At 37.5% G+C, this 25,049-nt stretch overlaps 1 protein-coding gene across 1 annotated transcript in view; it reads left to right on the top strand.

Moving 5' to 3' along the window:
• Positions 1 to 24,081, top strand: part of LOC306847669 (adhesion G protein-coupled receptor B2-like) — a 316,825-nt gene extending 292,744 nt beyond the window's left edge. The window contains exons 29-33 of the mRNA XM_079381759.1: positions 1,311 to 2,062; positions 6,631 to 6,666; positions 9,587 to 9,700; positions 18,870 to 18,923; positions 21,430 to 24,081. Of these exons, the coding sequence (XP_079237885.1) occupies positions 1,311 to 2,062; positions 6,631 to 6,666; positions 9,587 to 9,700; positions 18,870 to 18,923; positions 21,430 to 21,606 (1,133 nt within the window). The 3' untranslated portion in view covers positions 21,607 to 24,081. The remainder of the gene's footprint in view (positions 1 to 1,310; positions 2,063 to 6,630; positions 6,667 to 9,586; positions 9,701 to 18,869; positions 18,924 to 21,429) is intronic.
• The last annotated feature ends 968 nt before the right edge of the window (positions 24,082 to 25,049 follow it).

The following is a 25,049-nucleotide window of genomic DNA, read 5'->3' as shown; positions in this document are numbered from 1 at the left end:
TAAGACCTTTGTTCATCTTTGTAACACAAAGATATTTTTGATGAAAGCCGAGCCCTGCATTGACAGCAATGTTACTGAAATGTTCCCAGGCACAGAAACGTAGTTAAAGACATCATTAAAATAGGCCATGTGACATCAGAAGAATTGTTGAAAGTCGTTATTTTTCTTTCTTTGCACACAAAAAGCATTATCATAGCTTTGTAAAATAACGGTTGAACCAATGATGTCACATAGACTATTTTAACAATGTCCTTAAGACCTTTCTGGGCCTTGTATGTGGTAGTTGCGTTGCTGTCTATGCAGGGTCAGAAAGCTGTTCCGAAGATGAACAAAGGTCTTACAGGTTTGAAACGATATGAAGGTGAGTAATAATGACAGAATTTTCATTTTTGGGTGAACTGTCCATTTAATTTTTGCTTGGAATGTTAAGTTCCAAGAACCATAATTGTCAGGTTTAGTTTTAACACTAAACCATCTTGATCATGTTACTAGTTTCACCTCATGAAGAAAAAGGCTGTGCTGTAGCGTTGGCACGGCAGGTTTATTAAAGTTCAAACTTATCTTGGTCTGTAAGCTGAACATTATAGGAATATAAACAAATAATGTAAATATATGCACTTGTTTTGTATTCATTTCACCTTTTGGACTGAGTTATGTTGGCTGTTAAATGTGACCTCATTAATAATGTATAAAACCGGTAGACATTGCGGCTGATGCTTTTTCTCTTAGAGGAGCTGAATTGTGCATGGCTTTCCTTCCTAACCCTACCTAATTCAAGTGAACTTCTACTGTAACTCCTCTGGGGCACCATCCTTTGCAACAGTCCAACTTCTGCATGCCGAGACTCCTGGATAATAATTCCCCTGCTTGAAAATGTTTGTCCTTTCCTTCCCTCACTGCTTTACCTTTACCGTCTCTTTTGACCTCTGCACTGACAAACTCCATTTCCACGCACTGTAACTGAGCTCATTTTCTTTTGTCTCCATCATTCCCTCTACTGATCCCATTCTCTCTGCACAACCTCAAAATCAATCTTGCTTACTCTGTCACTGCTTCAACCTCTCTCCAAAACATCTGGGTTCTGTACCTTTGGGAACTGCTTTGTAACCATCTTCCATCCCACCCCTTTCCTTTTCTGTCATGTATTGTTTTGGCATCCAACTTTGTTATGATCAATTTCTCTCTCGGTTCTTTGCCGCTCTGTCCATCTGTGTGATCATGTGCACTCGACCTCTGTTTCTGTCTCTTTCTTCCTCCCCACTTCTGTCTATCTGTTCTCTTTCTCTTTTCCTATCTCCTTTCTACCTCAGTCATTTTTAAGGAGGTAAACACCTGTAACCCTGCCACCATAACTGGCACTCTATCCCGCATCTCCCTGGACGATGAGGACGACCCCAAGTTGGCAGCTCATCAGGAAGGTGTTAATTTCAGCAGCCTGCCTGGGAACATCCCACCCCCTAATCTCCTGGTGCAGGTACCTCCTTTGGGTCCGCTGAATGAGCTAAGCGAGCAGCCCCTAAAGAAGGCAGTTAATGTGGAGCAACAAGGTCAGCATCAACGATCTGGACCCATTTACCTGTGCACCGAGAGCGGGCTGGGTTGGGCCCGACCAAACCCTTCTTCCACCCAGGATTCAGCTGGTGGTGGAGGTGGGGAAGGGGAAGGGGACTACATGGTGTTGCCACGTCGGACAGTCAGTCTCAAGCCCCCTCCTCCAACCCAGGATGAGGAGAAGCCCCTGAACATTACAGTAGACGACCCTCCCTTTCCTCCACCCCCTTCACCCATGACTCTGCATCCAGCAGAGAGTGAGGCATACCCTGCAGACTTTGCAACTGTGGACCACATCAGCATGAACCTAAACCGCTCCTACGGCACGCTCAAACAGTTGCCGGCCCACACCGGGCACACGCATTCCCACACCAACACCCACACCTTGCAGGTCAAGCAGAATCGTCCCTCTGTACGGCAGATCCTCACCTCGGGAACAGTGGAGCGCACCAGAACACTTCCCCGCAACCTGGGCAGCACCAACACCAGCCTCTCGGCTGGATCTTTGGAAGTAAGTAAGAGTTAAAGAAGGGGTTCATTCTTTCACAATCTAGAAGCATCACTGCTGAATGTCCCAGGGTATTTTGGAAACCACCTGCAGCTTGCTATTTTGGCGTACAACCTAGGAGTACAATAGTGTTGTAATCTCCTAGCATTCTTGCCAGGGAAAAGGGAACCACATAGCACAGATAATCATTATGGCAGGAAAATGTCAGTTAGATCTGCAAAAAACATCACCAAGACAAAACCAAGCATGAATGTAGTGATTGCGAAATACACCAACCCAAATACACAAACTGTCCATTCCTAACCTAGCAACAGACAATTTCTCACTAGTTTTCTCAAAATTAAAATTGTCATCATTCACGTGTCATTCCAAACATGTATGACTTTCCTCTGTGAAATACAAAAGAAGATATTTTGAAGGTTTTTTGAAAGTCACTGGGGTCCAAAACAACACTAGACCCCATTTGCTTTCCAAAATTACATCTTTTGTGTTCAGCAGAAGAACATAAGTCAGGTTTGGAATAATACGAGGGTGAATACTTTAAAGGTGTTGTTACAAGAGAGAAATACAGAGGCTGAATTATCTTATTAGTAATGTCTCCTTTCATTTCGGGGTGGGATAACGCTACATCATCTGTAGTCCCTGAGACACCATACATACTGATCATCTAGCAACTCTCTCATCAGTCTGTCACAGGAATGCATTCAGGTGTGCCTTCTATACCCAGAGTCCCCTGTCAACATGATGTTACACAACTTAGTGACTGCATCGGTGTGTGTATATGTGTGTGTGTGCAGTCGCTTTTCTCTCTATAATTACACTACAGCCCCACAAGGAGAAACAGCAGATGGTGAGAGAGAAACAGCCAGAGGAAGTGCCTAAGAGAGCCTGCACTCCTTCATTAACGGACACAAAACCTTCCCTCTCTGTCTCCTACACATAGTTCTTGGGGCTGGGGCATGAATTTCTAACTAAAGTCAGTTGTCAAACTTAAAGTCAACATAAAATGTGTGTTTTTGTTTTTTTTCAGCTCTTCTTACCAACCAAAATAGGGTAATAAACTGCAAATGATCAATGAATAGAGGTGCTTTGGTCTCAGGAGGTCAAACTAATATAAAAAACTTTTTTCCTCTGTTTTAAACAGTGGTTTGTGATATAATATTTTCTAGCAATTATTTTACTATAATAATTTTAGCAATAATATACTACTAATAATAATACAGCAAAAGGGGTATAAGTAAGGCAGGTTAAATCTTCCATACATTGATCTTTTGTATATAAGGCCTAGTTTGAGACCAAATACTAATTGATCATCTTGCATTTCCCTTAACCTGTTAACCTTCAACCCCATTTGTGGCCTCGCAGGTGAAAATAACCTACCTGAATTAAAATGGTAACAGTTTGTGACAAAGTGTGCTTACACAAACAAATTAGGTATCTTTTGAAAGAAGAGACTCTGGGCTTTACTATCTATCATCCAGAGTTGATAATGCTCAAAAAGATAAAAAGTTATAGACACTGACGTGCCTTGAAAAATATTTTTCCACACTGAATGTTTTTTTATTTCATATACAAATACATGAAATAAGTCCTGGAGCAATCCAGAAAAGTAATGGCTCGAAAGCCACATGTCTCATGTGTTCATATTTCAAATTTGAAGAAGATACCATGAAAAATGAGATTCCTGCAATATTTTTTCTGAAACTATTTATGGTCCCCCCACCCCCCTGTTTGAGGAAAAATAACCACCAAATGGATTACAGAATTATACAAGCTATTTTAGTCATTATACATGTTCCTGCATAGTTTTTCAATTATAAAATAATAGACAGATTTATTTGAGCACTAAAAAATACAAAAATAATTATTTGAGTAATAAAAAAGGAAAAAAAAATAGAAAAAAATGCTTTGTATATAGTATGTATACTGAAGTATTCTTCGTTATTCGTTATTACAATGATAAATATCACTGCCAGACGTGAAGTGATATTGCCAGACATGGTCATAGAGTCAGTAAACACACGCTGATGTGCTTCCATTCAGATTATAATCAAACAGATGGGCCATATAATCAATAATAGCTGATCAATGAATCACAATGATAGCCGTCATAGAGTCGCTAATAAACACGCTGATGTGCGTCCATACAGATTATAATCATGCAGACACGGCCACATTCCCCACACAATACACACACACACACATATAAAAAATGTAGAAGAAAAAAAACAGTTTTTTATGGATAAAGCAGATCGCTAAGTTATGCCCCGCTCAGATGACAGCGTGCGTCACAGAAGCGTCACTGCCGGCAGGAGGGAGCGCCAAATTCAAATAATCTATATTCCGCTTTTCTGAGACTTTTTTTTCCGTAGACGGTCTCGTTATATTTGTAAGACCGTATTCTACAACATCGTTTTGTTTTTTTACCACCAAGACGCTGTTTTTGAGCGTAATTTATTCCATAACGGACGCGAACAATAACTCTCTGAAGAAATGAAATGTAAACAAAGGAATATTCCTCCTTATTACAACGTTATTGTTTCGCTGGACTAAAAGTGCTCGCTGGGATGTTTTTCTGTGGACCCTTACCTCTCTAACTAAACTGGGATTTCAGCAGTGGACGCGTTTGTGGCTCGTTATTACAATGATAAAGGTACGTACGGCTTTTTTACTCTGCGTGTTTGGATGTGTACTGCTTACACAAATGTAGCAAATTTGTGCCACTCATTCCTTATAAGCTTTCCATCGAAAAACAGCGATCTGTCGTCGATGCTTGAGGCTTAGACCCTCAGAATGATATAAAGTTTGTAAAGATTAACTTTGTCCCGTTTCATTTATTCTATTGTAAACAATGACACATGCAAACAAAGATCGTTCAGTGCGAGGTCGCTCTGGTGCAGGCTAACAGATTGAAGAAAAATATTAGTTTGGTCGTGTTTTTTCATCCTTGAATACCTCATTCACTCTGAAATGAATCGTATTATGGAAGAAAAATATTAATTTCATGTTGACTTTAAAAATCTAATTAATTCTTTGACAGTTGACCACCGATAAAATACACTAAATGTTTATCATTCATTCTCCATCTCTCTGTGTCTCACACACTTACTCATAAGTGCCTGTAAATGCAGCCACAAGTTGTTAGAGTAATACCCCATTTTGTATATTACGGTTTTTCATATCAATCATCAAGCTGGAAAGGCTGCATTTCTCCAGTTTTTTAACTTCACTTTCTTCTAAAGAACTCACTGACTCAAGTTTGGTGTCATAAGGTTGGACCAAAGGTACCTAAGTACTTATAATTTATTGGGCTTGAACACTGGTGGGGTCTGTAGTGCTTTGGCTTCCTCTCACCTCACTCACCCAGTGACACCTGAAGTAACTTTGTCAACAACTAACTTCTCACACATTAAACCAAGTACACATTGTGACTCATCCTCCCTTTGTGAGTGGCATAGTAGCATACGGCCCAGGTCTTGACTGGTTTGTGTTCTGTGAGTCTGAGCTTGTGACAAATTGTGACTATTGGTTAACTGTATTTGTGAGAGTGTTCCAAAGAACTTAAACTATTTTTATTATAGACTCTCTCTTACATGAAATTGTAGGATTCAATTACAACAGGAAATAGAAATATTCTGTTTTCTTTTCAGATTGATTTACAGGATAGGAACCCCTTTTTAGGTGCATATATAACACTTAATGGACACTAACTACAATACAAAACTACAGTGCTAGAGTCCAAAATTAGTACTCATAACTATCAAATGTCATTGCCAGGAAGCTTAGTTTCAGAACATTAGTATTATCCTATTTAGTCATAAATGCAAATATTCTACTAATGAAAACTTTTGTTATGATTTAAATGTCCTCAGACTTTTGAAGTTTATATATTATATAATTAATGTATTAGATCAGTTTATATATTTTTTTTTACAGAACTCCATGTGGCAACATTATGTGTGTCCTATTATTCGTATTAGCCAATAAAATGGAAATATGACGAAAACAATTCCTTACCACAGTAGGTCTTCACATTTTTGTGACAGTTGTCATGTCACTGAGAGACACAGATTGGCTCATCCTGTATATGTTGCTATGAGTGACATAATGACTTGCAATGTTATGTCATTAATGTGCTCAGAAAAGGTCGCTAAGTAATCCCATTTTCCAAGGAAAAATATAGGTTCATAAAGGATTTTCAATCTGGTTTGTTATCCTAAAATGCTGTCATTAAATATACTGTATTAGATGAAATCAGTTTCAGGTATGATTTGAGAAATACACATTACATTTTTTTAACATGGACATTGTTATCCTCTTCACTTATGCTGCAAGACACCTGCCAAACACCCACTTGTTGTTGAAGGCAAATACACCTTTCCTGTTTTCACGGTGAAGTTTGGTTTCAATCCAAACATAAAACACCCACTGGAAAATCAGTTCAGCCAGCTGAGGAGTATTATGTGCTCACTGCACCTGCATGAGGCAATTGCGTCATGGGTGCCAGTTTACTCAGGTGCTGAAAGATGTGCAGTTGTGATTGATGGTGTCTTCTCTCCCCCTTCCCCCAGAGGAAAAGAGTACGGTACTCTGAGCTGGACTTTGAGGTAAGACCCCGTCCCTATCTGTCCTCAGACTAGTGTTTGTGCTTCTGTCCAACATTATCTAGAGATTTTTCAATGGACTCTTACAGGAGCCAAAGAGTTGCTGCTCTGGTGCTTGTTTCCCCCATCATGCATTTACTATTAGCAACAGTCCTATCCATGGCAGAACTGCTTAGTGTTTCACATGCCTTGATTTCTTAGGCTTTTTCGGCATCATTTCAAAATGGGGTGACCACATATTGCACTTTGAAATATATATTATAAAATAAACTATACATACATTATGCAATGTTTAATATAAAGTATACATTAAATAACTGAGTGTGTGTGTGTGTGTGTGTGTGTGTGCGTGTCTGGACATACAGTTCTGCTCATAAGTTTACATCCCCCTGGTGGAATGTGAAAGATGTTAATGATTTTAGCAAAGTAGAAGGGATTATAACAATGGTATGTTATTTATTTAGTACTGTCATGAATGAGCTGTAGAAGATCAACCCTAGAATATCATCAGCTGAGTCACTGGTCTGTCCTTAACCATGGGTGTCCAAACTTAATTCCGGAGGGCCAATGTATTGCAGAGTTTAGCTCCAACTTGCCTCAAAGCATCTGCCTGGAAGTTCAGAGTTTGTCTGTCTAGTAAGACCTTACATAGCTGGTTCAGGTGGGTTGGAGCTAAACTCTGCATGACAGTGGTCCTCCAGGAGCAGGATTGGACACTACTGTTCTAAACAGTTAAACTGCCCACTGTTCTGTAGAAAAGTCCCCCAGCTTCTGGACATTCTTTGGTTTTGTATCATTTTCTGAATATTTGAACCCTTTCCAACAGTGAATGTTTGATTTTGAGATCTATCTTTTCACACCAAGGACAACTGATGGACTAATAATACACAACTACTGTATTACAAAAGATGAAAACATTCACTGATGCTCAAGAAGGCAACACAATGCTTTGAGAGTTGGGGATGTAAACTTATGAACAGGATGATTATTTGTAAATTTCTCTTATTTTGTCAAAGTTATTAACATGTAAACGGTGTTTCGTTGGGACATCATTAGTTTGACAGTAGATTTAAAGTTAATTTGAACAATCTTGGCAGTTAATACACTCTTAAAAATAAAGGTGCTTCACGATGCCATAGAATAACCTTTTTTTTTTTGTCTAAATGGTTCCATTAAGAACCTTTAACATCTGAAGAACCTTTCAGTTTCACAAAAGGTTCTTTGTGGTGAAAGAAGGTTCTTTAGATCATAAAAAGGTAAGAAAGAGATGGTGCTTTAAAGATCCTTTCACTGAATGGTTCTTTGTGGAACCAAAAATGGTTCTTCTGTGGCATTGCTGTGAAGAACCTTTTAAGCAGCTTTATTTATTTATTTTTTTAGTGTAGATGCAGAGTTGTTCAATAATTGTAATTTACAGCATTCCTGCGGTTCAAATGCAGTTTAACATTGCATAGCAATAGCTATGCTCAGTAAATTCAGAAACTGTTCTACATTTAGCATTTCAGAAATCTGGTCACCCTATTTCAAGATGACATCTTTGATATGTCATCACAAAGTGTGCTGTGTAATGACACCATATACAAGCAGGATATGTTTCTGAATACAGAAGGATCAAGGCTGCAGAAACACTGAACCAGTGTAGAGCTCTAAGTGTTGAGTGAGTGGCATTATTGTGTGTGAAAGAGATAGATGCATATTGAGACGAGTAGAGAGAGACTGCACGTGTATGACTGAGGCAGCCTGGAGGGCAGCTCCATGGAATGATCAACTGGCAGGATCCAGCAAATCTCCAGTCTAAAACATCCCAATCCATTTTCTCCAGAACACACTTGTGTGCTTTTAAACCAGCTGTTTTTCAATTATATTTGAAAGCTTAAGTTAAGTTATGACTGGATATTTGCTCTCCAGTATGGAGGCTTCTTCTCAAACAGAGGTATGTCTTGTTACTAACGCATTCGGATGCTTTTAGAGCTTCATAACCTTTTCCATCCTAGTCAGTGCTGCATGAGATCTTCTCCCTCCCGTCCAAATTGAGGTTGACAGTAGACTAAAATAATTTTAAATGATATAGATAATAATTTGTGTTGTTACAAGGATTAATTTTGAAAAGTTAATTAGCTGAAATATCCCTGTAAATACATAATAACGTAGTGCATTTAGTTTTAATTCATTAAATTCCTCTTGAAAACAAAAACAAAAAATTTTCGACTAAAATAGGTCTTGCTCTGGTGAGAACAAAAGCAGTTAGTCAGTCTCCCAGCCTGGTTAAACTGATCTGTTTGCTGGTTTGGCATTTGTAGCACTTGTTTTCTGGTCAGGCGTGTGTGTTTAAGTGTTTTGGCACTCTTATTTCGACAAGTAGAATTCACACTGAGCAGAATGACGTTAAAAAGGTGAATGTGCTACATTAAATGCCATAAAATGTAAACATTTTCTAAATTAGTATATTTAACTTTGGTAGCCCTAAAATAAATGAGAATTGTTATATACAGTAACCATTTATAGAAAGCAAAATAAACCCAAAATTCCATTATTTCTCAGAAATCAACCCTAGTACACGGATGCTTACATTCGCAGGTTGGAGCTCTATGTCAGCTCTGCGTGAACACCAGCTGTGACTACAAAGCAGCTCAGACAGCTTCCAACCACCTCCAATTAAGTCTGGGAATTGGTGGAAGTGTCTGTCAGTAAGAAATGATACTGACCAGAGAGCTTTAACATTGTTTAATACCCATCAGAGCCAATCCGTTTTACTCCTCAATCAGAACACCATCCTTCAAAAGGATGTGTGTTCATAGTGACCCTAATTTTGCGGTTTAACACCAGTAGCCGTTGACCCAGCTCGTCCCTGGCCTGTCCTTTCTTATTTTTTGCTTTTGTTTCTTTTTGTTTTTTGTTTGTTTGTTTTTCCCCTTCCTTACAGAAAGTGATGCACACTCGCAAAAGACACTCAGAGCTCTACCATGAACTCAACCACTCCACCAAGTTCCACACCATAGACAGGTATAACAGGGACCCTGCCATGTCCTCCTTCAAGGTAAGAGCCCTCTAACCTGCGACCCCACACTTATAGCCATCCCTGACATGGTCAAATCGTTCACTTTTTATGTGAAATAATCTTGCCATGTGTTTTCTAAAAATCCTGCGTAATTGCGTCACAAACTCGTTAATGTATTACCATGCTCACACATGCAACGCTGCAGGAGTTTTAAAGCAATAGTAACTGGAGCTCTAAAATGTTTTCTTATACATGAATTACTAATGATAGTTACGTAAATAATTTGTTATTAATTAAATAACTTGTTTTAATGGTGTATAAATGTCTTTAATTCCTTTTAACCTGCTTTAAAATGACAGGGATTAAAATTCATAAACGTTTTGATATTAAATATGATTCAAATGGATATGCTATCTGATAAATGAAAAATTAAATTCTATCATCATTTATTCACTCTCATGTTGTTTTAAACCTGTAGGACTTTAATGTATGGGCAAGACATTTTTTTTTAAATATATTTTATGTTTCACAGAAGAAAGCAAACTCATCTTTATCAGCACATGCACTACTTTCCATTTCTCCAAGCTTTGTGTTTTGTAAGCTAATTAATACAGTATTAATAGTTGGACCATATTTAGTCTCCTGCTATTATGCTTAATGTACACCTGCCCGCTGCAGCGCTGTCTCCTATCTGCTTCCCCTGGAAAGAGCTGACTGTTCATCTTTGCATTAGCTAGACTGCTGAATCTTTAATGTTCTATTAGCGGAAAGAGCATTGCAAGCATCCACATGCCAGTTTCCAGAGGCTTTTGTCATTAAGATTTAAAAACAAATGCCCTGCGGAAAATTACCTGGCCGTAATTTGCGACAGGTGTATACTTTGGTGGCATTTGCCACATGCTCACTTACTTTTCATTTGGATCATGCTGTCTGCAGCCTCAGTTACAGCTTATGTCAGCCCATTAGATCCTTGTGCTGCATTACGTTTCACCAGAGGCATGTCCTGGGGTGGGCCTGGCCACTGGAGTGATTTGATTGGTCACCCAAAATTCTAGTCATCTCTTAAATTATCAGTGAAGATATATGTAGTATTCTTCTTGACAATGAGTCTATACTCTAGATAGGCCACCCCAGTCAAAAATCACCCAGTCTGGACACACCACTACTGATAACTTCAGACAAGCATTAGATTAGACGTTCATGTTCTCACATTACAAAGGATCAAATGCTTTCTAAATGTTTTTCAAATGTTTTGACACTACAGAGTTCTTCTGCCAGTATTGATGAGTCATGATGCTTTTAGCATTCGCCTTTCGATTCCCAATGGGAAAGCAACTGCAGCATAAAATTATTTTGATTTCATTCCACAGGTTTGATTATGTTGGCAATGCTGTAATTACAGCAATAATGGTGTGCAGGAGAGTTTGAAAAAATGGAATTGAACATTTGTAATTATTATAATAACTCAGTGCCAAAGACACTCAATTATTTGGATTTCTTCTTTAGGTCAGGACCAATGTGACAGTGATTTTACACTTATTTTTCATAATTCATTCAAAAATAAGTGGTTATTAAATGCATGATGATACATTTAATCTAAAAAACATAAGTGCACTTTACAGGATCCTGCTGGATTCATAACCATTCAACATTACATAACTTTCCCTAAAACCAGTCTACCTCATGAAACCACATCTACCTCTAAAACTATAACGTCATAACAACAAATCTGTGCTAAAAATAAATGCAATGCTAGTGGTCTTTAAACCCCTCTAACAATCCGGCCGAATTCACAGGTTCCTCCTCCACCTCCACCACGACAATCTGAGCCTTTAACACGGAGAATGAGCTTCGTTTACAAAGAGAGCCAACGTAAGCATGTCAACCAGACCCAGTATTCCCAACCCCGTGTGGTAGGGCCCTGATTTATGAAGGCTCTCATTGGTGCAGTGTAAATCCTGACTTTGTAGAGTCTAACAGGTGTAGAGGACTAAATCTTGGGTGTTTTTTTCACATTAGATTGTGTTAACTCAGCGTGGAATATTCCCTGCAATGTTGTGATGTACTGTTGTAAATCACACAGCCTTGCGTTGACATTGTGCTTGTGGTAGTGCTGTTTTAAACCCTTTAAGTTTTTATTTAAAACCAAAGCGTACATATAAACCCTTATAAACCATAAAAAAACTTTCGGTTAAATTGATCAAAATGTGTTTTAAAGGATCATAAACACTTAAAATTTAATTTGGCCACAAATCTGCATTAAAGAGAGAATAACCCGATTGGTGTACGGTAAGTAAGCACATACTCCTCCAGCAACAAGGTGATACTGATGATATTAGAAGCGTATTTTGTGTGTGTGTGTGGGGGCCGTTAAAGGGATGAGTGCACATTTGGGAAAAATCTAAGCCATTTTTCCCCTCCTGTCTTATTCTAGACTTTCCTTTTATCCCTTTGAGTCATTCTAACCGCTGGTGAGAAAGTGAGCTTAGTGGGGTCTCTAACACATCCAAATGGCCCCTTCCAGACACTGTCCATTTCTTCTAATCGTCTTTCTCTTTATTTCCCTCCTACATACGCTGACTTCAATCTCTCGTTTGTACCACGGGTTCGATTCATCTTCTTTTTTTCTATGGGGACAGTGGAGGCGCCTTAGTCACTTGCAGTCCGTTAAATTGCTTGTGTTAGTGCGAATGGAGCTTGATGCAGTTTGAAAGGCAGTTAACCTCTAAGTGAAGATGCTGGCTGGGCTGATAGCTGTAGCGGAGTCACCCCATATGGTCCCAAATGGATGAAGGACTGGTACCCTGTGTTCAATCTATTCATGCTAATGGGGATCCTACAAATGAACACAGCAGGGAACTTGAGAGCAGAGGAAGGCAACAGTCTGGCTCTTGAAATATGTATTAGCTGAAAACTTCTGCTCTTACACCCACTGACTGTTTTACGAAAGAGTAAACATCATAAATACATGCACAGAGTTAGCAATAATGTAAGATTTGAACATTCCCCTAACCTAAAGTATTAAACTAAGGCACATAACCCATATAATGTATGCTATGGATATGACTGATGCTTTAAATCATGTACTACACCTCTATGCATTTTTTTTCTTATGAAGGATGATACAGTTTGGTTAAAAATCGTGAACTACTTTGTAAAAATATAAATTGCCATATAAATCACAGTTTAATTATAAATGCATTTAATTTCATAATAAATTATTAAATGAAAAACATTTATGTTGTTGTATGTAAAAACATTAGCCACCACATTTTATTTTTTGATTTTTTTTTTTTTCAGATCTGTACATTAGGGTGTTTTGTATTATGTTACACCCCCGGAAAGAATTACAACCACAGCATTTTAAAAGGAAATATTTTTAGAGTGCAGAGACAAGAATATAGTAAAGTCTTCTGGTAAAATACATTATGGCTAACTGGTCTGTAATCTGGACAACATTGCTAGCTTTTTTATTAAAAAAATATGACTACAGCTAAAATATGTGTCCAGTCACCTACTTAAATTACATCTAGGTGTTAAAGGCCTTCATCTGCAATTAGAAAGTATAATCCAAAGCACAATTACATTCTGTGACCCCGATCAACTAGTACTATTCAAACTGCTTTCTAGTATAAATGGCTCATTTAAACTTTAAAAAACCCTATAGCACTGATAATATATACTATCAGTTGTAGAGTGGTCTCATGAATCTAAAATTGTAATTGTCATGCTTTAAAGGTTACGCTCTGAACATTTATCAGTCCTCACACAGTGTGTGTGATTATAAGTATGCATTAGTGTGCATCTGTGAGTGTTTACCTATTCTTAGCATGTTTTATTATGCCTCGTTGAAACGGTTTCCCTGCAGTTGACTTTAATTATTGGTATCTGAGCCCAACTGTGAAGTTCAGGTGTTTGAAACAGTTTGCTAGAGTGAGGATGAGTATGTTTTCACCCTTGTCGATTTTCTCTTGTTATAGTTTTGTAACAATTTATAAGCTCAAAAGGGAACTGTATATAAATAATTACAATTAATTATGATTAATTACAATTATTTATATCGGCTGACAGTAATAACTGTAGCAAAATTAAATTGTCATCAACTGATCTGTCCATCCAGCGAACCATTCAGTGCAAGTTCGTATCAACTCTAACAAAGGATATTTTCTTGGCCACAGAAAACACCTTAAGTATTAATGCATTAGAGCATTGTAGCAAGGGTCAAAATCGTAAAGGGACATTTAATATGCAAGGCAGAATCAGAAACTCATGTAATTTGTGCACAAAACTTTTATTAACTAAACACTAATGAAAACTAGTCTAACAAACAAACATACATACGTACAATCACTCATACGTGGGGAAAGGCTAAATGATAGTTGACGGATGAAGCCATCAGGAAAACCAGAGAATGCAGTTTTGGAGAAAGTCATTTAACTACCTGAATAAAACCATCAGCGCTGTTTATAACGGGGTCTATAACTTATACTAAACCTCTGTTTCGTTTAGTTAAATGTTATACTTGCACTGCCTTTGGTCGGGTTGAGTGTCCGGAATGCAGTCTCAGATCAAAGTCTTAATGGTTTCAAAGTTTTGGACTCCCGATCACGTTCTTCCGGGTTGAATAGTGATGAATTCCAAAAATGTTCTCAGGTAGAAATGTTCTTCCAAGTTTTGAATGGAAAAGAGCTAAGAAAGAGATCATGCTGAGGTCCAAGGAGCTTGGTTGGATGGAAAGACAAGGCCGCAAAGGCCTGGTACAAAAACTTAGAGGGTCAGAATATAGCTCATATCCTCTTAGGATCTAACAAAACCGCAGACTGCCTGGCATCTCTGAAGTGGGAGCTTTATCTGCTATAGAGGTCACACCTCTGGGGTGTCAAATACCCAATGGAGTCCTGGATTTTTGGAGGGAAAGTTTTATGACCCTTTGTCTCTGAACATGGTAATTTGCATAGGTAATTCGCCTGGGTTAATGCACAAACTTCTAAAGATTCTTAGGACACTAATATGTTGCATAGGTTTCGACATGCAATATTCACTCTCAATTAGATCATCCGAAGACGAATTGATAGAGACTAAACATGATGCAGCTAAAGTCATATTAACTAGTGATCTATCATAAGTATGCAGAAAACAGTGTACAATACACAAAAACATACAAGAACAGCAATAATATACACAATGACCTAAAGGTATGTGTGTTCATTCCAAGAAGGGTTTTCTATGAATTAAGTAGAGAAGAGTCAATTTTTATGGTGTAATGTGTCTTTCCTAAGAGGAATTGTTGCTCTACCTGCATTCCTTTGAGCAATAAAACAAGTCTTATCAGATGGGTTGCCATGGAACCAGTATGTGTATTAGGGGGGGGGGGGGGGTCTGTGACCATTTGTTAATCTAATAACTAATTGATTTTAACTAATTGATCAAATGCAAAATTGTGTGTCTGATTGGTCAAAATGCTACAGTTTCCTCATTTACTAGAGCTTCATCCCTCTCGGGTATTAATTGAATAACTGATTTTTTTTTGCCATCTTGTATTTGCCTTTTGTCCACACAAAATTAGCCCTGAAATGATATTTTCTTTACGGAGTATTGTGTTGACCGAACTTGAAGCAGATGCACCATCAAACAGCTTAATGAACGGGCTTAAAGCTGGGATGAGACTCTTACACACTCATACACACACGGCAAAATGCTAATTTGCAGTCTGTGCCAATTAAGACGTAATTAGTGAGATATGTCATGTCTGCAGATTTCACCATGCAGGACTCTCTTTCTGCTGTATTGTAGCACAGCTCATATCTGGATCATGGCAAAGAAGGGATAATATTCATTTTATGACCGTTTTGTGTCTATTTTGCCCTTTTGTGTTTTTTCTAACATTGAACTGAGTAGAATAGATTATAGACTATTAGCAGAGCTGACATAATGCAGTATAACTCAGCAATGGCTGTCATAGCAGAGAGACCAGATAAGGCTTTTAGCGCATTATCCTTTATACATAATGTATGACTTTATAATGGAGGGAACTCAGAGATAATGTATGCAATGAAGGTGACCGTATATATCAACATTTATTGTGGTTATACGATTATATTTAATGCTCCAGGAGTTAAGTTACACATTCCACTGAAACAAATAGCCTAATCTGTACATTATCCCATAATTCTGGCCTTTTATTCTGGGTTGGAGACCCCAAAGCTCATTAAATATATGTTTTGTATATCAATGTAGAGGGGAGAATTCACTAAAATTGCACAACGCTGCCTGTGTTGTTTCAGCACGTTCACTAAAGGAATTATGCAAGTCAGGTATAAAATGATGCTAATTAAAATTTTACGCAAACATAGCTAAAAAATGTGGTGTTCAACACAATTTGCATAACACTATTGTATCTTTTTAAAGGTTTTCATTGTCAAATTGTGGACAGTGCAGTAGACTACTGCAATCTGGCATACTTTAAGTAGATTATATATATATACATTGCTCCGATCCAGATGCCTGAACTTGCTTTAAAATGCTAAAATTAGATCTATAGCCAGTTAAAATGCTCTTTTCTATCATTTGATTATCTTTTGATGAATTACCACTTCCAAAAATGGCAAAACAAAAATTGTTTAGTGAATTCGCCCCAGACACTCATCTCTGACAAAGGCCTTGTCGTTCTATCCTGCTTCTCGTTCTGTGTTGCATACCCACATTGTTTTACTCGATCCTCTATACGTTTTTATCTTTTTGTTATGGATTTTCATTTATTGCTTATTTTGTGTATTGTTACTTTTTCATAATGCACTGCTGCTTGTCTTTGTCTTTCCTTGGTTTGAAACGACATGTTTTCTGTCATAGTTTGACTGTAGCCAGGCAGTCAGCAGACCCGAGGGCGACAAACAGAGAAAAGGTAACAGAAAAAAATCTCATCCAGAGAGCAGTGTGTTTGAGGCATAGAGTCACAGAGAGTGTTTCTTTTTGTCCTTTCCACCATATAGTCTCCATAGAAACTTCTTGACCAGTACAGAACTCCCACAGCCACTAAACTTGCTCTCCCCCATTGCCCTGCTGCTGTAGATACTGCTCCTTTCACATCTTTCCTTTACTTCATTGTGCAACAGCTGACTTCTTCTCTGACCTGTGTAGATTTGTGTAGTAGACACAGACTGTAGGTTGTGGTCACTGCTGTGTTGCTGTACCTTCCATGCTGTCTCCGCACACCTATTACTAGTTCTCAAATCCAAAGAGTGTCTTTGTGTAGAAGAGGTTTATACAGTTGTTTAACTTTGTAAAAATATAAATTGGGGAATCTTTCTTGGGTAAAACAAGGAGTGATTTGAATAATACTTTAATTTTCCTATTCCTCATCAGTGGTCTAGGGTCATGCAGACTGTATGTGTCCTTGCTGATGTCATTCCTGCCCAACACTACTTTCAGAAAAGAGAGGAAGGGAAGGGAGGGTGAAGGAGTGAGTGCTATAAGAATCCTCTATAGGGACTAGCTACAAAATGAGTAAAGATAGAATAGCTCTTTTCAAAAATGTAGTGAGCTGCCTACCAAGACAGCTTTTTAAGGGCTTATAGGTGCACTCCTGATGTGAAAGCTAAATCAAATGGTAGGCAGCTACATTATCCTGCCTCTCAATATTTCTCATTTTGGATAATTTCTGAGGCAGCATGATACATATATTTTGCGACGCATGGAATCAATCTCATAATTGTAAGTGCAGTGAAATTTATCTTATGGCTGAAATGCATGACTTTCAGAATCTGAACAGATTTTAAAAACAGTAGTCGTCTTAAACTTTGTAAACGTTTGCAGAGAAAGACTGGTCATCATACACTAAATGACCTCCAATTAATGAAGTAACATCTGGAGTATATGCCCATCATACGGTGCAAGATTTTTAAAAATCAGCTCTACCCAAATCTGCAGACTGGCTCTGACTCCATACTGAATATGGGGCAAATATCTTAGCAAAAAATTGTGTAGTATATTCCAGCCTTAAAATGAGATTAGCCAAATATTATATTCCATACTAAAGGATATTGATTAGAAATCGTTCAGTCTAGTTCAAATGAGTTATTTACTGTGTTTAGCTTCGCAACATGGTAAAATGTATCCAAAATAGCAGGTGTAATCAAGAAAGATTTTATTCATTACTAAAAACTATTGCAAAAAAAAAAAAGAAAAAGTTTCAAATTTTAGCTATTTTATTTTAGGTATTTATTTAGCTATTTTGTTGTTAGCATAGCAACATGTTTAAAAATATGTGTACAACATTATGGATGAGATTAAGAAATATATAGTTTCTAAATACTTTCAGTACTGAAGGGCATTGACTAAAAAATTGTTGGATCTTCAAATTAGCTATTATATTCAATTGTTAGCTTAGCAACATGTTAAGATACCAAAATGTATCCAAAACTGCACATGGAGTCAAGAAAAATACATAATAAATCCCAAACAGAAAACTATAAACCAAAAAAATAGTCCAATCTGGTTTAAATGAGCAATTTTATTGTGGTGTTAGCTTAGTAACATGTTAAAAAAAAAATATCCAAAACTGCGGATGGAGTCAAAAAAAAAATATATATATACATATACTTAATTCGATTCTGAAATGTTCAATCTATTTCAGATGAGCTGTTTCTTAGCAAACAAGCTAAGTCACCACATAAAGAGTTATAGGCCTACTGTATTCAGCAGTTCAAAGATCAATAAAAAGGTTCTGTTTCAGTTAGCATGCTGCCTTGGTAGGCATCAGGTTTTAAAACAGAGTTTTTGTCTCCATGTCCATTTTTTCTCCAAATCATCACAGAATTGCCTTCTCTTTAGCATGCAGTGCTAAGTTTCCTCTTCCTCTACTACAGTGTTTCAATACAGACATGCTTGAGTGGTTCATATATGCTGAAGTTAGCAGTTGCCTCTCTTGAGCATAGTGCTGTAGCAGTTTAAGTTGTCTCTGTCTGTCTTTGTGCGAAAGAAATATGGAGGAAGGGAGTGCACTTGCCTCCAAAATTGAATCCATAGACTCCTCCATCAAGGTAACAAAAATTTAAACAAACATCGCTTCCCCCCAGACATATTCAGTGACTGTGATCCCCCTCCTTTTCTTTCTTTCTCTCTCTCTCTCGCTTTGCCTGTCTCTCTCTCTCTCTCTGTGTCTCTCTTCCTTTATTTTTCTTTCCTCCCATCCTCATTTTTATTGCAACAGAGGGAAAAGCGATGGACCATTTCGTCTGCCGGAGGTGAAAATAATTCTTCGAGTGTAAGTAGAAAAGGCCTGACAAGGAGAGATGGAGAAAGCTAGAGGAAGTGAAGGAGGGTTGTTGGGAGCGAAGCGATCGGGAGGAAGAGAGATGGAGGGGAAAGGACATACGCAAGAGCAGCACAATCGCTTTAGCATTCTCTTAGGAATAAAGTCGGGCTCCTCTTCAGCATTAACAACACTTCTGCTCGACAAAATGTTCCTTCTTCAGCGTTTAGCATGCAAATTGGCTGCCAGATTATGCTTTTTGTATCCATTTTGCCAACTGTCAGCCTGTTACATTGGGTGAATTATAATCAGGCTGCTATCGCCTCCTTGTGGAAGGAAACTTGCTTACATGAGCCTACAAACTCGGATTTATTTATTTTTTTTTAGGTTGTGAATGAGATCCAAAAGAAAGATGTCCAGTTTTCTCTCTACTCGAAATATTGTTGTAATGTGTTTAGTGTGTATGTGTGTGTTTGTGTGTGTGTGTTCATATTTCCATTTCCATGGTAACCGGCAAACCCACCCACACAGCTCAAGTTTAAGCCTTCCTCTTTACAAACACTCACGAACAAGAGGAAGACAGAGAAACTTATTCTCAGACGAATCATTTACGTTGTGTTTTCCAATCTCCCCGATCCGTCACACATGCAATCAGCAGGCGTTTGAGCTGAGGGGGAGCCGACAGCAACCCTGTAATTGATCGCCTCAATCGTTTTGAAATATGCTGGTTCATACATCTCATTTTCGGGGAAGCTGGGAATAGATTTGAGAGGACGGGAGCTGCAAGATAAATTTGTGAGGTCTCAACAGAGTCCCCTTCGAGTGGCCTGGCTGACCAATTTTTTATATTCCTACAATCCCAACCTCATATTGCCCCAGTCTCTGTGTGATTAGATTAATCTGTCCCTACTGTATAATGTAATTTACATAGCATTAAGAGGCCTTATAGCTGTAGGATACACCATTAGCCTCAATGGTATAGAGAGGGTATGTGTTCTGGCCATCTGAAGTAATGAACACCTGGAATAGCCCGGCATAAAATGCAGCACAGACCACCACTAATGCCGATGAGCAAGTCACTCCATATGTTGTATAGACAAGTCATAATGTAGCAAGACTATAAGGCCATTTAGTCTTTATGCTGCTGTTGAAACGTGCATTCAAGCACATTAAATTCGAATTCCAAATGCCCGAACACATTTCCATTAGTTACGTTCCAGATGAGATAAAAAGTTGTTTTTCAGTCTTATGATGCCCTTCGCATGTCTTAAAATGACCATGGTAGTGATGGTTTCTGCCAGAATACCGTAGATAAGAGTGATGTTGTTATAGCACTGTAAAATTAAAATAAATGTATTGTTTTTTTATTATTATAGTGGTGGCTAACCTTAAATGTGTATGTAGTGTATATAGTATATTTTATTATTGAATAGTTTGTTTTTATTATTATTGTCCATGTTTTATATCCGTAATATTTGATCAAAAATAGAGTAAAACAGTGTGAAATATTGTTTCAATTTAAAATAACTCTTTTGTATATTAATATGTTCCTTTGATGTTAAAGATGGATTTTCAGCAGTCTTCAGTGTCACATGATCCTTATAATCATTCTAAGATTCTGCTCAAGAAAATATGTATTAATATTTCCAATGTTGAAAACAGTTGCGCTGCTTAACATATTTATTTATTTTTTTAAGGATTTTTTGATAAATAGAAAGTTCAAAGGAACATCATTTATTTGAAATAGAAAAATTCTATAGGATTATAAGTCTTTACTGTAACTGTTATTAATTTAATGTATATTATATACTTAATATTTTGAAAATTGAATATAATATTAATAAAATAAATAATATCTTTTGAACCCTTCGCTTTTGAGCAATAGTCTATTTAACTTATGGTTAGCCACCACCACTGTAATAAAAATGAATATTTTTTTAAAACTGTTATTAGATTATAACTGTATATATTTGGGTCCTGGGAACAAAGTTTTAGGAATTAGGCTTACTATCCCTACTGAAAAAAAAATGAAAAAAAAAAAAACCCATCTAAAACCAGCCTAAGCTGGTTGGCTGGTTTAAGCTGGAAGTAGCTGGTTTTAACTGCACTGTAAAAAAATCAAAAGTTGATAAAGAAATCTTAAAAGTTTATGGCAACCAGCTTCAGGTGATTTTTGAGGTTTCTCAACTTGTTTTTGTAGGAGATGTCTCCTGAAGCTGGTTGCCTAGTTTTCTCAACTTTAGATTTTTTTATAGTGTGGTCTCCCAGCCTGGCCAAGCTGGTTTTAGCTGGTTGTTCCAGCTAAGACCAGCCTGACCAGCTAAAAAAAAGTGGTCAAAACCCCTCTAAAACCACCCTGATATGAACAGGCTGGATGACCAGCTGAAACAAGCCTAACTTGGTTTTTCAGCAGGGGCACTTTTTGTCAGAGAATGGTTGAGGTTAAAGGAGGTAATCCGCGTTTATGCTCTGGTTTTAATATGAATTTTAATTTTCTTCTGTGTATGTGCATATTCAGGACAAGTCCACCACAGATGACCAGCGATCCTGGGACAGCTTTAAGACCATGACCCCTGAGCAGACGTGTGGCTCCATTGAACATAAGGACAGACTGGAGTTACGCAGTAAACCCTGGGATACATCCTCCGCCAACACACCTGACACATCCGAAGGAGACTTCCAGACTGAAGTGTGAAGAGAACACACGCCTACAACAAACTGAGACAACTAAACCCTCTTACGTACTCACGCTGTCAGTGATCTTCAGCAAGACGTGTTCTAAAGGATTCTGTACTTGTTTACAGGTGTGAGAACAGACCAGAGATGAAGAGTGCTCTATGCTATATTTTCACACAGAGACATTAAATGAAAGAGTGGGGCCTGGAGAGTATGGTAAAACATTTTTAACAAACTGTTTCTGAAATGTCTTGATTTTACTCCAGAAAGGATTCTCTTTCTCCTGTTTGATGATTTGGGAATTTAAAAAATAATATTTCTGCACCCTTCTTTTTATAGAGGAACGAAAAAAATCAGTACTGATGATTCGCACACAGTTTAAGAACCCCGTAGGGTTTTTTTCCTCCTTTCTGTCTTTTCATTCCTCGGATGATTCAAGTTCCGTTTCCGTTTCCCTTTTTCTTGCTTTGTTTTTTGCGGAAGAGGGAGGGGAAGTTTTGAAAGTATTCATTAATATGTGCCATCCTCTGCTTTTTCTCTCTGCATCAGGTGTACTGTACTTACATGCTTTTTTTCTATTATTTTATTTAGAATGCTTGTCCATCTTTTTATTTTATTTTCTAAATGTTTTTTATATACCTAAACTTCAGGTATCATTTTATGGGCGGAAGTAGTTCATACCGCTGTGTGATTATGTTAAAAAATTGTGCTATACAGTATGTGCGATTTATTGTCAAATTTGCATTCGTTCACACCAGGGAAGTATCTTTGCTCCATCTTATACAAAACAACCAAAAGAATCCACATTCCAGTCATAAGAAGCCTTGGTGTTCCAGAATGGGCATATCCAGTAAGAGGCACATTTCCAGCTGAGAACGTTTCCATTTTGAACCAACACAAAGGTGGTGCTAAGTTTCCACATTTCTTCTCCATCTTAATATTGTGCTACATTTCTGCTCTTGCAAAAAGTAGTTCTTTGCGATGTTTTCATTTGAAAACCAGCGACTCCACCAGTCATCCTGAACTGATTCGGATTTATTTCTGCACTTCGACTGTGGAGTTTGACAGTTGGCTTAATGCTAAGCAGACTGCAGAGGTCATCTTTGCTATACCGCTTCTCTTTATAACCCGTTCATTAGTCGTGTTGGCTGATGTAACTCCACATGGAGACTCGGAAAGCAAGAACGAGAGGGCGAACGAGGAAGAGAGAGGTGTGGTAATTATCATGGGGGAATAACGATTTGTCCTGACATTTTCTTACTTGGCGCAAATTTCATCTGCTCAAAGATCCCTGAAGTCAGCATATCATATAGGCACAGATGGCAAGACTAGAGCATGCCATTTCAACCTTTGCAAGTAATCTGCACTAATGGGGAACATGGGCTGCCTCATCCCCATGAAATATATCCAAACCACCATAGCAATTAAAAATAGTTTTTCGTCTCCCTTCTCATCCGCAGTCAAGAAAAACTGAATATTACTCTCATATTTGGGAAAAGCAATATTGCATAATCAAGAGTGCTGTTCGGCTGATATTCAGTGCTGTAGCGTTTTTGTGATATTGCTTTGAACAGTTCGGTAAATAAGGAGTTTTCTTTTGGACTACATTTTCCCTTTTTTGTTTTAATAATGAAGTTAATTCCTAAAGAAGGCCAAGATAAAAACAAAACTGGAAAGGTACAAAGCCAGCTGGACTGTATGGCACTCTTGGAACACCGACCAATGAAATGTGAGGACTGGAATTAAATGTTTATCATACAAGGTAAACAATTTGGAATGCGTAGACTTCAGATAAAGGATTTGGTAAAAGGAATTGAGGGATTTGTATCCCTATCTTAAAAGATCAGTATGATAAACCACAAATGTGATTCAACTATTTTAGTTGTAGAGTTCACAACAGCTGTACGCAAACCCTGTTTCATTTACAGTGCCTGTTTTGTTTTTGTCGTTTTTTTGTCTGATCGACCGTTTCAACATTTTGTCATTCCACTCTATTTCCATCTCTGTATATGAGTGTTGGGTTTTTCATAGATGTTTACAGAGTCCTGCTTATTGAAGCTGGAGAATTACACTCCAGAATCCCACTAAACTAACTATGTTTTGAACAGATTTATGTATTGCTCTTTAAAAAAGGAAGAAAAAAAAATCTTGAGAATGGCCTTACAGTCACATAAAATTTATGAGATATGTATTTTGAATATGTGCATTGTGAGGATGATCGTCACGTAGCAAAATGAACTGCTTAGTGTGGATGTATTGAAGATTGAATATGTTTGCTTGGACTTCCTGATCTGCAGGATGTTTTCTTCATGGCTTGACATGTTTGAAACTTTTGGATCCTCCCCTTGCCAGCACACACAATCCCATTGGCTAAAGAAGATGGCCATCACAGAGAATCCTCCTTGCACCGTTTAAGTTTTTTTATACATACGATTGTACAAAGTAGTCCTCTACTGTTTTCATAGAGTGTCTTTTTATATGAAAATAAATTTTCAAACTTATGAATGTCCTCGTAGGGTTTTTCCTGGTATAGGTTTCCCAATGCCATTTGTAAAACTCAATTAGGAGAGTAAACATTTGTTTAAACTTTGTAATCCACTGTTGTTTGCACTATTAATCTTTAACTTTAATATACATTTTCCACATTTATCTGCTGCAAATTAAAGTTGTTTTGAAATCTACAGCTTATCTCTAAACTGCACGTTGCTATCAAACATACTTTTACTTTTACATTTACTTTTTTGGTAAAGGTGTCGTTAATTAACATTAGTTAATGCATTAGTTAACATGAGCTAACCATGAACAACAACTCTGTTCAGCCTTAGTTAATCTTTGTTCATGTTAATTTGCACGTATATTAATGCATCTATTCATGTTAACAGCTTAATTAGTTAATATGAACATTAGTTAACATGAACTAATCACGAACAATAATGGTAAACAGCTTTATTTGATTTTTGGTAATGTAGATTTGCTGTACATATTTACATTAGTGTGCGTAGCAGCTGATACACAATAAGGATGGACAATTCTAACTCACCATCTTGAAGGTACAAAAGCTTGTGTGTACTTTATCAACTTTATTTAATAATAAGGCGTCAATTTGGGTTACTGGTAAACAATTCTAAAGAGGAAACCATCAACTGATGTTATTCATGTTCATGCTCTTTACTATCATTACTTGCATTGAACAAAGCACTCACATAATGGAGTTTGTGAACCTTATTGTAAAGTGTACACTACTTCAACATTAACTGATGTGTTACTAACATTTCTAGACTCTTTACTAAACAGACATTCACACATCACTTATATTTCCAGAACCTTTATTACATAACTGGTCAACACCGGCAATGTTTGCCAGCACAAAACATACTAACACATTTTTAAGAACACAAATGTTTTCCACGCAGAAGCAAACCATGTGCAACACTTCAAATTAAGTCCTAAACAAGGAAAAAG

The sequence above is a fragment of the Barbus barbus genome, assembly GCF_936440315.1.
Source record: "Barbus barbus genome assembly, chromosome: 27".
Lineage (NCBI taxonomy): Eukaryota > Metazoa > Chordata > Actinopteri > Cypriniformes > Cyprinidae > Barbus > Barbus barbus.
This window is presented reverse-complemented; position numbering and strand designations above follow the sequence as displayed.